Here is a 14,776-nt window from a genome sequence, read left to right on the forward strand (position 1 = left end):
GATGGCATGGTCCGACGCCACCTCGCCTTCCTGGAGGAGGGAGATTGCCTCCACCAGTTTGTCGTTGGACAGGAAGACCAGAATCTGGGCCAGTTTGTACCAGAGTTCTCTGTCGTACCTGGCCTGGATCGTCAGTGCATTGGCCGCCTTGACTGTCGATGCCACAGAGTAGCTGATCCTTCTCCCCATGCAGTCCAACTTCTTCCCCTCACTGTCCAGAGGGACAGAGGACGAAGACAAGGGGTTAGATTATCTCTTCCTCGCAGCCGCCGATACCACCAAGTCCAGCGACGGTTGCGACCGTAGGCACCTGGGTGAGGACTATGGCACTCCGTACTTGTTCTCCTGCCTATCCCACTTGGATGGGGCCGTGGCTTGGTTCTTCATCAGAGCCAGGCCCTCCTCCCAAATGTTGTCCATGAGGAACACAGGCATGATGGTCTTCCTTTTTCTCTCATGCCTCTGGTAGAGGAAACCCTCCTTTTTGGTCTCTGCGGGCATCAGCTGGAAGAGCTTGGATGCTCTGGCGACCATGGCATGAAATGACCCAGCCTCATTCGGTGGGGATGCCCTCAGCTGCGACGAGCCGCTTGCTGTGACAATGTCCGTCATTCCTGTGTCTTGGTCACTCCAGGAGGAGGGGGGTAGGAGCAGGGTGGGGAGGTTGATGATGCAGTGCTGGGTGGTGCATCCTCTTGTTTGCCGGAGGTTGATCCGGGGCCATCAGAGTCACCGGGGCCATCTTTTCCTCAATTTCCACCACAAACCTGTGCAGGGTCGAGGGGATGTCCAGCGATACATCCCTTGGAGTTGATGCGGTAGGCCTACTAGGCCCTGCGCCGTCAGTATTTCCGTCCCCATCTGCATTTCCGTCGTCGTCCCCCACGTCCTTGTGGATCATGTATATGGACTCGTCTTCCTCGTCCGAGGAAGAAACATCCATTCCTTGGTGCAAGACTTGCCCAGAGGACTCCACCCACACACCCACACAAACCCACCCACACACACACACACACACACACACACACACCTTTTTTGTATCCTGAGGAGTCAGATTCGGGCTTAGCTTCAGCATCCTCTTTTCCGGTGTCCTCTACACGGCCCCGGTCGAGGCATCCCGCCTCGGGGGCAATGACACTTTGGATGCAGCAAGGGCTACCTTGAACGGGTCAGCCTATTTGGCCTTCGGGAGAGCGGCCGCTACCATCTCAATAGTCAATGACATTTCCTGCGCCGCCTGGGCCTTCTTAGGCAGGTCAGCCACCTTTTCTTGCACCTTAGGCTTCTCAGGCTTCTCCTGCAGCTTAGCCCGGTTGGCAGATTTACTCTTTGAGGAGGAGCTGGATCGATGGCTGGAGACAGAGGCAGACTGTGAGGTTGATCGCGCCCTGCCCATTGCGGGACCCGCTTGCGCTTTAATCCCAACGGAAACGGACTTGCAGTGCTTGGCCTCGTCTTAGGCCCCCACGGATGGGGCCCCCTCAAAGGACGTAGAAGTCCGCTCCTCAGACCAGCCTGTCCAGGGTGAGGCATGTCTTCTAAAAACAGGTTACGCAGTCTGCAACTGGAACAGAGGTTGAAAAGGGAGCTTCCCTCTTTCTTCTATTATGACATGGTCCAGAGTGCGGAGTAGGCCCGATGGCCTTCGGGAACTTGAGACGAAAACCCGACGATCCCTTGCCCTTGAGAGGTGCCGAAATTCACTGACAAACGGATCCCTGCTTGTCTGCTGATGGAGAGAAAGAGCACATGGGCTCTGTTTGACAAAAATAGGACTTTCACGAAAAAGCATGAAAAACATAGAATAGCTCACAGAGCAAAACACAAAGACTCCCAACACTTAAATCTACGGTAACAATATGAAGATGGCTGCCAGAGGAGGGGCTTAGGGAGAGGGCAGTCATTGGCTGGGGGCAGTATGACCGAGTCCAGTGATTGGTTTACAGGAGAAAGACAGTTTGTAAGTGTAAGTGATACTGTTTTTTTCTTTTACAGAGGATTCCCGGCCTGACGACAGGGAATATTCATGAGCATGTGAATCCATGCCAGACGCCATGCTGGAGAAAGAGAGAGTTGGCATAAACTAGGCGGTAGAGGATGATGTTATGGATTGCAGAGACTCAGTGTGGGTAGGAGAGATAAGCATGCATCCAAGGTTCTTTACAGAGGTAGATGCTGCGGGTGGGGCTCTTAGGCACCTAGGTAGTGAAAATGAAACTCTATACAGATGCATTGATTACAATTTGGTTTGGTAAGAAGCTTTAAAGGAAAATGAGATTTCATTATGGTATATGAAGGAAGTGAGAAGAGCACTCCAGAAATTCTGATACACACAACAAATCAAAGTACAAATTACAAATATGGCCCTCATTAAAATACATCACACTTAGTAAGCAAATGGTTATTTTTGTTTCAAGAATATATTTGTAGAATTGAAATAACTCACCCTTTCTGTCACTGCAAACTGATGAGTGTCTGATGAAATTCTATATGTTCTGAGCTTTGTTGGCACAATAGTGATGAAATACTGGAACATCTGGTTGTCTGAAACAAACAATAGAGCACATAACTTCCTGTGTCTGTGGGAACAACCATGACATTTCAATGGGCAAAATTCCCAACATAAGGCCAGCTTCCTTTCGAGCATTAAAATCCATCTATTTTCCATTGTAACCATAATCCATCCCATAATTATTCCTGTTTGTTTTATGACCCAGAAAAGGAGTATTAAAAGAATCATCATGGCATTTCCATGGCACACCAAAATGACGCTCTTAGGAGGACTTTTCCCAGTCACTACCTTGTCGTAAGTCTTACGCCCTCTGCCCCCAGTCTCCCAACACTACTGCAGCACTCACTTAGATTTTTTCATTGATTCGAAAGTTGAGACTTTTCTTCATCTCCCCCATTGCCACTACTGTTCTGGGAACAGTGGACCCTTCTTATAAGGCTCCTGTGTGGAGAGGCCACTCCCTTATTTTTGGATCTCATGCTTTGCTTTAGCAGCACCTCATAGTGCCCCCTTTGCACTGTAGTTTTTGGGTTCGCGGGCGAGTCCCTAGACCTACCAATACAGGAGTGATCATCTCCATTTTATGACTTTTGTATTTTACAGTTTGCAACGCAAGTCATCTTCCATGCAGTACTTGTATCCCCCTTCTCGTTAAGTAGCATTTTTTCCAGGCATCTTCTGAGCAGGCTGGTGGCAGTCATTACTAGTGTATAAACTGGGTAGAACCACCGTTTGATGCATTTTGCTTTTCTAGTGCATTTCAAGGTTAGGGAAAAGGTTTCTCATGACGTTAATGTGGCTTTTGGGCAGCCTTTTATCAAAACCGGATCCCTGTTTAGAACTGTCAGGGAAGTCAAGGGGCAGGAGCTCCACGAAACAGGCTATTTGAAGGGGAGCGAAAGCATGGAAACAAGAGACAAAGCAAATTATTTCCATATACGCAGGGTTCCGGCATAAGTGGTTATCAATAGTCAATGTTTGATGTTTTTGGAGGATTTCTCCAAGTACACCAATCTCTGGCTGTTAAAATGCCTCTCGTGTCTGCCCCTTGCACCACCTCAGCTGGTACCCCAAAACAACCACATGTTTAGGCAAAATGTTACACAACAAAGTTGTGAGAAATGTTTCCAATTCAACTCAGGCCCATTTAAAGCTTTGACCTATCAGTGTAATTGTATCCATTATAGTGCTCATAATATGTGCAGATGGAATAACTCTTACAAGATTTCTCTCGAAAAACAAGGAAACACGCTCCCTTTCCACTATGTACTCTACCCTAAAACCTATCTCCCAAAACTCAGCCACAAAATGAGTAGTTGATCACAGTGGACCAAGGGCACAAAATATGGGTGCTGTCATTTACAGCCCAGAAATCCATGTTCATTGATCAAGCGCTCATAGATTGGCCGACGTTAGCAAAGGTGGAGTCCTCCAACAGTGGTCGGACTGTAGGATTATGCCATTATTAGACTAACCTATCGTAATCAAACTAAAATCCCCAAGATCAAGACTGGCCCTTTTCCTCGGAGTAATTACCCCCTAGAGTCACTGGGTGCACAAACGCCATTATAAAGGTTGACTAATACAATGGCATACTCTCCAACATTCTGTAGTGAAACACGTAGGACATTAGGAGTATGTGCTGGTAGTTGTTTAGCAGAGCCAATCAGATTTGTGGAGCCCCATACCAGAAAGCCACACGTCTGCCCACTAAAAGAGGGACTTGCCAGTGAAAAAAGGGTTGCATATTCAATTTTATGGCGGGACTGCAGGACGGGATTGACTGAAAACAATGTGGCCCACCTGGCACAGATGGTTCTGCCAGTTGGAACCCTGCAGCTTCCCCTTCAACAATGCATGAAATGATAACCAACTCTTTACTGTTTCAGAGGCAGGTCTGAATAAGATTATTTGATAGTCTCATGCCATCAGTACTAGCAAAGGCAGCTGGAATATGGAGTATGGTAATCACACAGGGAATGGCAGGAACTACAAGGAAAACACCTGTTGCCCAAAGGTTCTGCATGGGCCGGTCATCTGAGCACTGTCCAGCACCCCCAACTAGCAAGGGTGGCCACCTCCCAAACAGACCCCTCCCCTTTGACCACCGATGGTGGAATACTCTATCTCTGGCTTTCTTTCTGGTCCTCAATACATAATGACAATTGTGCTAAATTGCCAGACCACTTAGTGGCATGTGTCTTCTCTCCATATTAACCAAACCCTAGACTCATTTAATATCTGGGAGAGAAACCCTACCAAGGTCTAAATTGGCCCGATCCTGCTCCGATCAGCGGAGACACATTAGCAATGTCTGTACGAACAAATGCACAGAACCCTTCTGTGAGTCATGTTGGGCACTCTCCTCAGCTATTCCAGGAACACTGTCCAAGTAAAAACTTCAGGAAATCAAAAGATTAGTTCTTCTGCAGATTAGTAGCTAGTTCTCAGGAGAGCATGATTGATATCCAGGTTAGTCGAGGTCAGCTGGACCCCACTTGTCAGCTGGCAGAGAATTAACTCTGAACTCAGTTTCATGTTCTAAAAATAACACGGCATGAGTTGGAGGACAGAGGACATCTTGATGACCCTGCTAGTTAGGAAGACAAATCACGATTCAAGTGTGCAAGTCTACTCAAACGCAAATTATCAACCGAAGCCTTCAAAAAACCACGGTTTCATGAGTATGAGCTTATGGGCAGAGACCCCAGGTCTCCATACAGCAGACGCCAACAGATATTTCTCCCACTTTACTCATACCCACAAACAAATTAAATATTCTTGAAGTGCTGCAGCATGCACCCCGGCAACCTCTCTTAATCCATATAGCCTTATTAGACAGCTCAGTCACCTCACTCGCCTGCATCAATTCCCTCAGGTTGTACAGGTATTGCAGGACCCCCCCAAAGGGATTAGAACACCCAGAGAAAAGGCTTCACGTTGAGGGTTCACCAAGTGCATCAGCTCCACCTATGTCCATTTCTCCATTAGAGTCCTTTTGATACGTTTTCTTACTCCAACACCCCTTTCTAAATGGGTGTTGGAATGCGTAAAACTAGGGCCGACTAGTTTGTGGACAGATAATGTCTTCACTCTGTTCCCATCCATCCTTTGGTAATGCTGCCTTTTACCCCACTTTTTGGTTTTTGCAAATTTCTGCGGCGCTTGCACCACAAAATTGCAGAAACTATTGTTACAGAAGAGAAAGGGAATGGGGGCTCTAAACAAAGAAAATCTGGTGGGCATAGCAACGGGGAGTGCAATGGCATGAAACTGCCAAATCACTAGAATCTCTTTTTCCAAACACATCCACTGTACTACCTTATGAGAAGTTTGCTAACAATATGTGCTCCAATAAGCAGCTTTGTAAGAAGCAAGTGTAAGGAAGGCATGGTATCAACGGTAAGACAGACACAAGTGACCACAGTTGAAGGGCGTTTACCAAACTTCAAAAAAGGAGGTATTGCGGTCCCATGCCCCAGAAAGCCTTGTGGACAATGCAGAGGGTCTTGAACTTGATCCTTGCCGCCACTGGGAGACAATGGAGATTTCAGAGCTAGAGAGAGAGGATCCCTGGGCTTGAGGCCAAGGACAACTCTCACAGTCCTGTTCTGGATAAGTTGTAGAGGACAGAGTAGAGGCAGGAAGATTTAGACCAGAGCTCTGGAGACAGTGAGCTTCTGGGGGAAAGTGAGGAAAGGAAGAATACCTCTGAGGAGGTGCAGCTGGCAATTTGACTTCTTAGAGACGTCAGAGATGTGAGGAGAGAAGGAGTTGAAGACGACCACAAAGTTCTTGGCCTCACAGGTAGGAGCAGGAAGAGGGCCCAGAGTAGGCGGCCAGAGAGAGGAAAGGAGGGAGCTGGTGTTCCAATGAGGAGAATCTCAATCTTACTGGAATTAAGGCACAGATCATTGGTGACTCACCATTCCTGAATTGCGGCCAGACAATCTGGAATGAAAGAAGGTGAAGAGGCGGCCGAGAGGAGTCTGAAAAGAGAGCCGGGTGTCATCCGCATACCACTGAAAGTTGGAGCAGAAAGCAGCGATTCAGTGGGCAAGAGTTGCCAGGTATTGGTTCAACAGCCAGGGAGAAAGGTTAGACCCCTGGGGAATACCACAAGTAGAGAGAGATAGAAGAGGATTTAGCATGAGGATACAGTTAAATCATTGGCATCAGGACCTTCTATGCTCAAGTCTCTTTGCTTCTCAAAGTCTCTTCATTCAAAGGGCCTGATGCAACCAAATAAACAATACGTTATTTTCCTCTTTCAGATTTTCACAAGTATTCAATTTAGGCGATTCACTATTCACCGCGGATCACCCTCAGCTAGGCTCAGATCCCTTTAACAGAATATTTGTCATCTTGGATCACCCTTATCCGGGTTCAGATCCTCTCGACACAATGTTCGTAGGATATTCCTTTTCGGGTGACTCCCGGTTCATGCCGGATTTCCCTCAGCCGGGCTTAGATCCCTTTTAACACAATTAGTCTCCCTCGGCCGGGCTCGGACCAATTTCAATTAACATCAGCTATCGAAGAATTTTGAATGTGCACAGGGTTTGGCTTGACCCGTTGCAGGACCACTTCGATTTCACAATTCCTTTCCTTTTAACGTTTGCCACTTTTCAGTTGGATACCTTCGGATGAGCACCCACATGATGCCGAACCACTCTGTCTACAGTATTGTATCTTAGCTTCAAAGTTCAGTCACTCATCTGCTGTTGTAGTTATATTTGCGTAAGTTGCCACATACGCTTCATAGACTGTTCTCTTCAGTTTTCTCTATACAATGTTGCTGCTTGCTACCTTGGCTTCAACACAGACCGGTCTGTTATCAGTATCCCCAACTCACTGGCTGTGCTGACTTCAATGGTGCTGCTTTGTTGTAGGAGCCAAGGATAGTACCACAATGGCAAACGATTCTTCCCACCTTAACTATCGACGCAGGAGAGCCCCGGGTACCTCCAACACACAATGCAGGATTCTTCAGCTTTGATTCCAGGTTTTACGTTTCCTATTCTCGAAGGCTCATGAAAATTACGGTCCTTCAGTGAAAAGGTTAGGGGCACTTCCCTCCTTGCAATCCTCTTCGGTCTTGCCGTCTTTCGCCTTGTATTATACTGCCATCTTGGAACTGTTGCTTCCTCGTGTGCTTTGCCTTGCTCAGAGTGTGCTTTCATGCTCCGCCTTTTATCCACGTGGGGAAGTGTGATGAAGTCAGGTGTGTGTAATAAGTAATTGCTTGACCCTGCCTGACCATTTTAATGGCACACGTCAGGTATACGGCTCGAGTGTTAATCTGTTTTCGCACAGTGAGTTGTCCGTGAGAAAGGGTTTGTGTTGGAAAATGGGTGGGGATGAGGGGGCGGAGGGAGTTCCTAAGTATCCTATCTGGTAAGGTGTTACAGGGAAGGGGATACCACGAATCGCCATCTGGTGTCCCACTTCCACTCCCCAAAGACCCCTCATCCAGGTGATCCTCCCACACTGGTCCACCCCCAAGAACTGGATTCAAAAGCGATGGCCGTGTCCTGGCCACCTGGATGACAGATCCCTGGGGACTAGCGGGTGAGACACCTTCAGGTTTCTCAAACAAATCAGGTGCCAGGCTTTCCATTTCCCAGCATGCAGTGATTTCATATTGTGCTATTTTTTACTATTTTTCAGACAATTAAGGTATCATTTGGCTACTTTTTTTTCCTCCTGAGGCCACCTTCCTACATGACCACTCTCTACCCTTCACCCCCACTCTCTCTACCCACACTCAACCCAGCCGCATTATGTGTGCTGGTTGGTTCTGTTTGGGCTACCTTTGCAAGTCCTCCCAAGGCTACCATCAGCCACCCACCCCACCCTCTCTACCCCACCCATCCCTACCAAGACCCTCACACCCCCAATCCCCACTCTACTCCACCCACCCTAACCCCGCTAGCTCTACCCCACCCCTCCCCCACTCCCCCTAGCCCCGCTCTCTATCCCCACCCACCCAAACCCCACTTTCTCTACCCCCCCATCCAATCAATCCCCACTCTACCCTCACTCTACCTCCCCGTCGCTCTACCCACCCACCCAACCTCCACTCTCTTCCTTCACCCACTCACCCTACCTCCACTCTCTACCCCACCCTACCTCCACCCACCCTACCAGCACTTGCAATTTACACTCACCCACCCAACGCCCTACCCCAACCCCAACCCATCCTCCCAAAACTCTCTACCCCCCCCTTTGAGGACGAAGGCCAGCACTCCTTCCTTTGAAGCTGGTGACTTAGGAACTGCAATGCCCATACATTTCATAAGTCATAAGCGGAGAATGCAGGCTGTTGAGATGGATTTTCAAAATCAATTCTGAGGGAGGATTATTGGAGGCACCAAATTATGGTGAACAGTGAAGACACAGAGGTGAGACAAGCCCAATCAAGGTAAGGTAGCAGAGTGGTAAGGCTTAGTCTCACAAAGGGTGGTCTAGGGCTTCAATGGGTCAACACATAGCAACACCAGTAATTCCGGTTGGACAGGTAAGTATAAAAATACATTTTATTAGGCCTTTAGGGAACACACTAAGCAGTTAAAACTTTGTCAAATATTGTCACACAAAACCTATATCAAACAGATATACATATTCACAATTAGGAGAAACAGAATAGCATTTGATTCACTGCCCAGTGAAACAGAGGCTAGTATTCCGATGCATAGAAATAGAAAGAATCTAGACTAGCGCTTATAAAGTTCAACCCTAAGATGGCTTGGAACGTTGTGCCCAAAAGTCACGAGTTTTAAAGTAGATACTTTTCAGGTAAATTTATGCAGATTTGCAGTTTCAGTGGGTATGATTAATAAGAGATACAATTAAAGTAAGTACTCTTCTCTGTACCAACACACTCGGTTAGGTCTTGGGAAAGACCCCTGACCCAAGTGCCATCACCAACGGTCAGGTAAGAATCAGTTAGGGACAGGACTTCACCCCTTTGTGTCCCTTTACAGGATGCAGGGGGTGGAGGGACAGCAACAGGTATATAGACTTTCCCGCCGGCTAAGAGTTTAATGGAGACCATTAGTGGAGGTTCAAGAATCCATTGCAGGTGGGTACTCCAGTCTTGGACCCCTTTGCAGAGTAGTCTAGACTACATGGGTTACTTTCATTCATCGGATTTAGTTTTGGCTGGCCGCGATACTTAGGAATCGTTGCAGACAGCTTCCAGTAAAACACCCAAATGAGGAAAGATCAAGACTTCTGCGAGACAGACGGCCATGGGCCACCTCTATGACACTAAGACTACAAATTTCAATGGCGGCCGCCTCAGTCAGGCGGAAAAAGGTGATCTTCCAGTGGCAAACACGTGGGAAGGTCCAGCACAGCTTCCCTTGATGTGAGACGGCTACAAATGCAGGAGCAGGCGACTTATGGCACAAGCAGATCTGCAAGGCTGTGCTCTGAACGGCGACTGCTGCAGTGAGGTAGCCCAGGAGAGAGCTGGCCAGACCACCAGTTAGTCCTGTGACATTTCACAAGGCTCAGCAGGTACGGATCCTCAAGCAGAGTTCAAGACTGATTGTTCCCACAGGTCCAGGGGTTGAAGCACCAATGAAGGCCTTCTTGAGATTAGGACCGAGGAGCAGGCCTTCACTGGAACAGCAACGGAGTTGATGCTGGCCGGCTGCACGGATTGTCCTCAGGTCATCAGCAGGCTGCAGTTCTTCATAAAGGTCTTGGCTCCAACAATATGATTAACAGTTGCAGGAGCCCTCCTTTTTTTCCAAGATTCAGGCTGGGAGCAAGACCAAGCACACCAATGGTAAGGATTTCCACCACTGAAACGGGCAGTGGCTATACAATCATGGATAGCCACTGGGCACAAAAACTTCCCAGCAACATACATTCAGGCACCAAGGATGTGGATTGGGACTAGACCGTCCCAACCCCTTCCTCTGGCCACACACAGTAACCACACCTTAGCCTGCAAAAGCCAGCACTTTCCTGGGGAAAACGATTTCCGTATAAGGAATTTCCTGACCTGAGAAGGAAGCAAGAAGGCCAAAGATCAACATGGCCAAAGAAAGCGAAGAACATTGTGCAACAGCCATTTTAGGATGCTAGCCACCTTTCATAGTGGATGCTAGCCACCTTTCATAGTGATTCACAGTAAATGCAAAAATGCCAGGGGTAAAATGTCATAAAAATTTTAACAATATCACAGTTGCCACCAGCTTGACTTAGGAACACAGAGCAGATGTAATCAAAAAGCCACTACGTAAAAAGACAAAGGATACCAAGTATCTTAACTGCACTTCACCGTAAGGTGATGTGTGTAATTGTTACAATGGAAGAATTCACAAAGAGACACATTGGACCGCATTTCAAGTTTGGCAGGATTTCTGTGGCAAATCTGCCGAAATGCCAAAAACCAGTTACGTTACTACACTTGGTCCTGCTGCAGACTTACTGTGGGTTTACAAGAGATTGTAGGCGGTGTAAGTCCCCATTTTCTGAGGTCTATAGTACTCGATGGGGATTTGGGGGGAATTTCGCTGGATGAAACTCCTCCACCTTACCATCAAAGTTGTAGTGCAGCGGTGCAGTAATGCAGAAGTAGTGCAGTGGTAACGGAGTTAACACTGCATTACCACTGTTTCTTTCTACACCGTCGTCCTCCAAATGTGGCTCATAGTCTCTCAGTACTGATAGTCTTAGGGAATAGTCAATTTTCCCCAAATGAATCAGTAAACAGGCAAGGGAAGTAAATTCAAGACAGGGTACAAAATGCAAAAAGAATCCCCATACAAGTCTACAGAAAGAAAGCAGCGAAAAGAAAATCTTTCCCATCACAGATGAAGGAAGAGAGCTTCCCACTCGCTTTATCTAGAGTATCACATATTTGATCTATATTTACAAGGTCCAAAGGGGTTGCCGGGGACTGAATGGGTTGCAGTAGAGTGGCGTCCCCAGGCAGTAGCAAAGGAATCAGGACAGGCTGCTGGGGAATGTGGCCAGAACATGGTCTACCATAATGCAACTGGTGAAGGCAAGGGTCTGGGGAGGGGCTGTTCATTAGTAAGTGGAGGCCATGAAAGAGATGGATGAGCCAAAGATGGCGGCACCAGAGGTGTAGGAATAGGCGCCAGAGTAGGATGAGCCGACATGGCTGCCTGCGCTCACTTAATCAGGCCCACTGCCTTCAGAAGTCACCAGCTTAGGTAATATTCTGAAAGGCAGCCCTCATTACTCTGCGAATGAGGATCAGAGCAGGTGTGTGAACATGAGGTGGGGGGCCCTTTATTACAAGTATCCATATTGAAAGGCACCCTAAATAGGTTAAGCCTGGCAGTGGTAAAAATTAGTTTATTCCATTCTGAGGGGGCCAGAGGGATAGCTCAGGGGGAACGCGTTAGTCTTGAAAGCAAGACAACGCAGCTCAGAGGTTTGAATCATGGTGCCACACTTAGAGACTGGTTTCTGGTATTAAGAGTTACAAAAGATGAATTAATTAATCCTGGAGACAAACAAGCTACCATGCCCAGAGCACAAAGTCTTGAGACGGAAAAAAACAGATCGACTCCTAAGGTTTCCGTTGGCTATAGCAGTCAATGTAGGGTCTGGCCTTTAAACAGAAGCTTGAGATTCTGATGGACCAGATTGGAATTGCACTTTTCTATTATTTTAACTCGAAGGTCTGTCCTTGAGATTAGACTGGCACCTGTGCAGTGCCAGGCATCCTTCTTACCACTGAAATCTGTGTCAAAAGCAGAAATCTTTAAAATGCTGCTCCAGTGGCCATGTTACTGCTTGTGGCTGTAACCTGAACTCTTTGGGGGACTTACGAGCATGCCCGGGGTGCCAGGCTCTCAGGGCAGGATGGTTTTAGCTCCTGAAAAAACGTAGACCTCAGCCTGAAGGCTAGTGTTAGTCAGACAAGGAAGACCATCAAAGTTATGGGTATGGCTGTGGCTAGCTGCTAAAAGGCCTGTAAGGGACCCTTACCAAAACCAAGGGTAGACAGAAACATGTCCTTGGGCCTTGGTGCTGAAGAGGTCTGATGTACCTCAAGTTCTCACTGCGATTTGTTCTTTAGGAACTGAGATTCTGCAGATCTCTTGAAAATCTCCCACTACACTAACCAACCCCTTGGGGAGCGAGCTGACAAAGTGTCAGAGAGCACCCAAAGATCCCATCATGGTCTGGGCCCCAAGCACTCCAGACACTGCCTTTGTGGATCGAAGTGAGGAAAAAGTCCTGATTCACATGTTGTAAACCAGCTTGCCACAGGAAATGCTGGTAGGGCAGACAAGCAGGAGGCTGTGGAAAGAGAAAGGATTGGTGAATAATCAGAAAGAAGACATTCCTGATAGCTGACAAGGTGTTGAGTCTCTCCATGCTGGGTTGAAAACACTGGCAGGCAAAGCCGGAGGGCCGGGCATGAATAGGCAGTGCTAAGCTCCACACATGCGCCTCACCTTCATTTAAATGAAGGTTTTTTCCTGACAAAAAAGGCTCAAGTTCCCGATTATGGAAGAAAGGGGATGGGATGTTGAAAGTACTTTAACTTAGCTTTCACCTATAATCGGGAGCAGCCTATTGACTGTTCGGGTAGTGTTTATGGGCCAACTTTTTGAATTCTCTTGAAATATCTAAACATGTTACTAGCAAACATGTGTCAGTACTAGTTTAGAATACTTTGTGTATTTTACAGAGATTTTACAGTTTTTCTTATTAATAATTTCTTTTTTTAAAGGAAATACTAGTGCTTTTATATATGGCTTGATGTAAAACTTTTTAAAAGTGTTTTATTGTGCGTTTCAGTTCAAAAGAACATTTTTTACACATCTTTATACAAAATCATAACATCACATTTACATCAATAAAACATTTTCAGCAGCATATTTGAACTAAAATCAAAACATAAAATCAAACCATGTTGTTAATACATCTACAGATTCTTAGTCATCAGCTTTCTCAAGTTGTCCTTTTACGTTACACCACATTTAATATAATGCCATATTCCTTCCGGGTAACAAACATGTGATTCAAAAGGAGTTACATCTTATCAGGTTGACATCATGTGTGAATTCCCTAAGGTACATCATGTATATAGCTCCCTGTGTTTTATATTTAGTCATGGCGTGTGTTTCCATAATGGCGCTGCAGCTACATAAGCAACTTCTTGGGTATCTCACTTCTAGCGCCAAATCCTGCTCAGGCTGAAAGTTGATTAAGACGTAGTAGGACGACAAATCTTCCCAAGGCAGGAGAGGAGGACAAAGTTAGGCACTTCTGAGGACATATATACTCACATAGGAAACTAACATTCTTGGTAAGACTTTATTTTACCTAATGATTGAAATTCCATCCCTAATCCCATAACTTGAGCTTACTTTTAAAAACTCTTATAATAATGCCCACATCGCCCTCCCAATAGGGAGTCCATCCAATTTCATCAAACACTCGTTCATTTCGTCTTGCATGCTCTTGGATGAGGACTTTGCCACTGGCCATCATATGTGGCCCCAGTAAGCTCAGAAGCAGGGACTGGGATGCCTTTAGCATTTTAATATACAACAAGCCCCTATCAAGGAACAGCATACCCACCAGAGATGTCATGCCCAACTCTATTCTTAGCGCCTCAACTGGTACGCACTGCGGGAGTTCTAAACGTCCCCTCCAAATGTTCCCCTCTAGTTTGTTAAACCAAGTCACATTTGACATGAGAGTAGCTTCCAGCCTGTATGTAATTGCTGGGACTATGCTCGGTTTATAAACCAACAGTACTCCGTCAAAGCTGTACCCAGCCGTTTGCCCAGTCATAGGCCGTCAAGATGGTGGTTCGGGACAACTGCATTTCGTTCCTTTGTTTCAATTATATACTTGTACTTATTGTCTACTCTCATTAATATACCTATACAAGAGGCTTCTTTATGCTGACCAATATGGTATCTGTTCTCTTCAACACGCCCCGAGATCCACAGACTATCATAGCCAGAGTCTTGTCCATGTTCATTTTCAACTCATTTCCCTGGGTGTATTTTTAAGTTCATGGAAGGCCCGTCTGGTGCCCACCAGAGTGTGGTTCATCAGGATCACATCATCGACATAGGATAGCCAGTGGCTCCGCTGTGTGCCGACCTTGGGGCCAAAACAATGGGCAGTGGCCAGCCTAGACGGTAGGTCAGCCAGGTACAGAGTGAATACATGGGCGCAAGGACGCAAGCTTGTTTTAAACCCCTACTGGTGGAAATCCTTGCTGTACCAATGCCTATACTAATCTAT

General features: G+C 46.8%; 1 protein-coding gene across 2 annotated transcripts in view; it reads right to left on the reverse strand.

The window, feature by feature from the left end:
• ERGIC2 (ERGIC and golgi 2) overlaps positions 1-14,776 on the reverse strand; it is a 796,925-nt gene that overhangs the window by 155,327 nt on the left and 626,822 nt on the right. For both annotated transcript variants that reach the window (XM_069628528.1, XM_069628529.1), the window contains one exon: positions 2,447-2,544. In XM_069628528.1, coding sequence (XP_069484629.1) covers positions 2,447-2,544 — 98 coding nt within the window. The remainder of the gene's footprint in view (positions 1-2,446; positions 2,545-14,776) is intronic.

The sequence above is a fragment of the Ambystoma mexicanum genome, chromosome 12 (genome assembly GCF_040938575.1).
Source record: "Ambystoma mexicanum isolate Mex_15411 chromosome 12, UKY_AmexF1_1, whole genome shotgun sequence".
Taxonomy (NCBI): Eukaryota; Metazoa; Chordata; class Amphibia; order Caudata; family Ambystomatidae; genus Ambystoma; species Ambystoma mexicanum.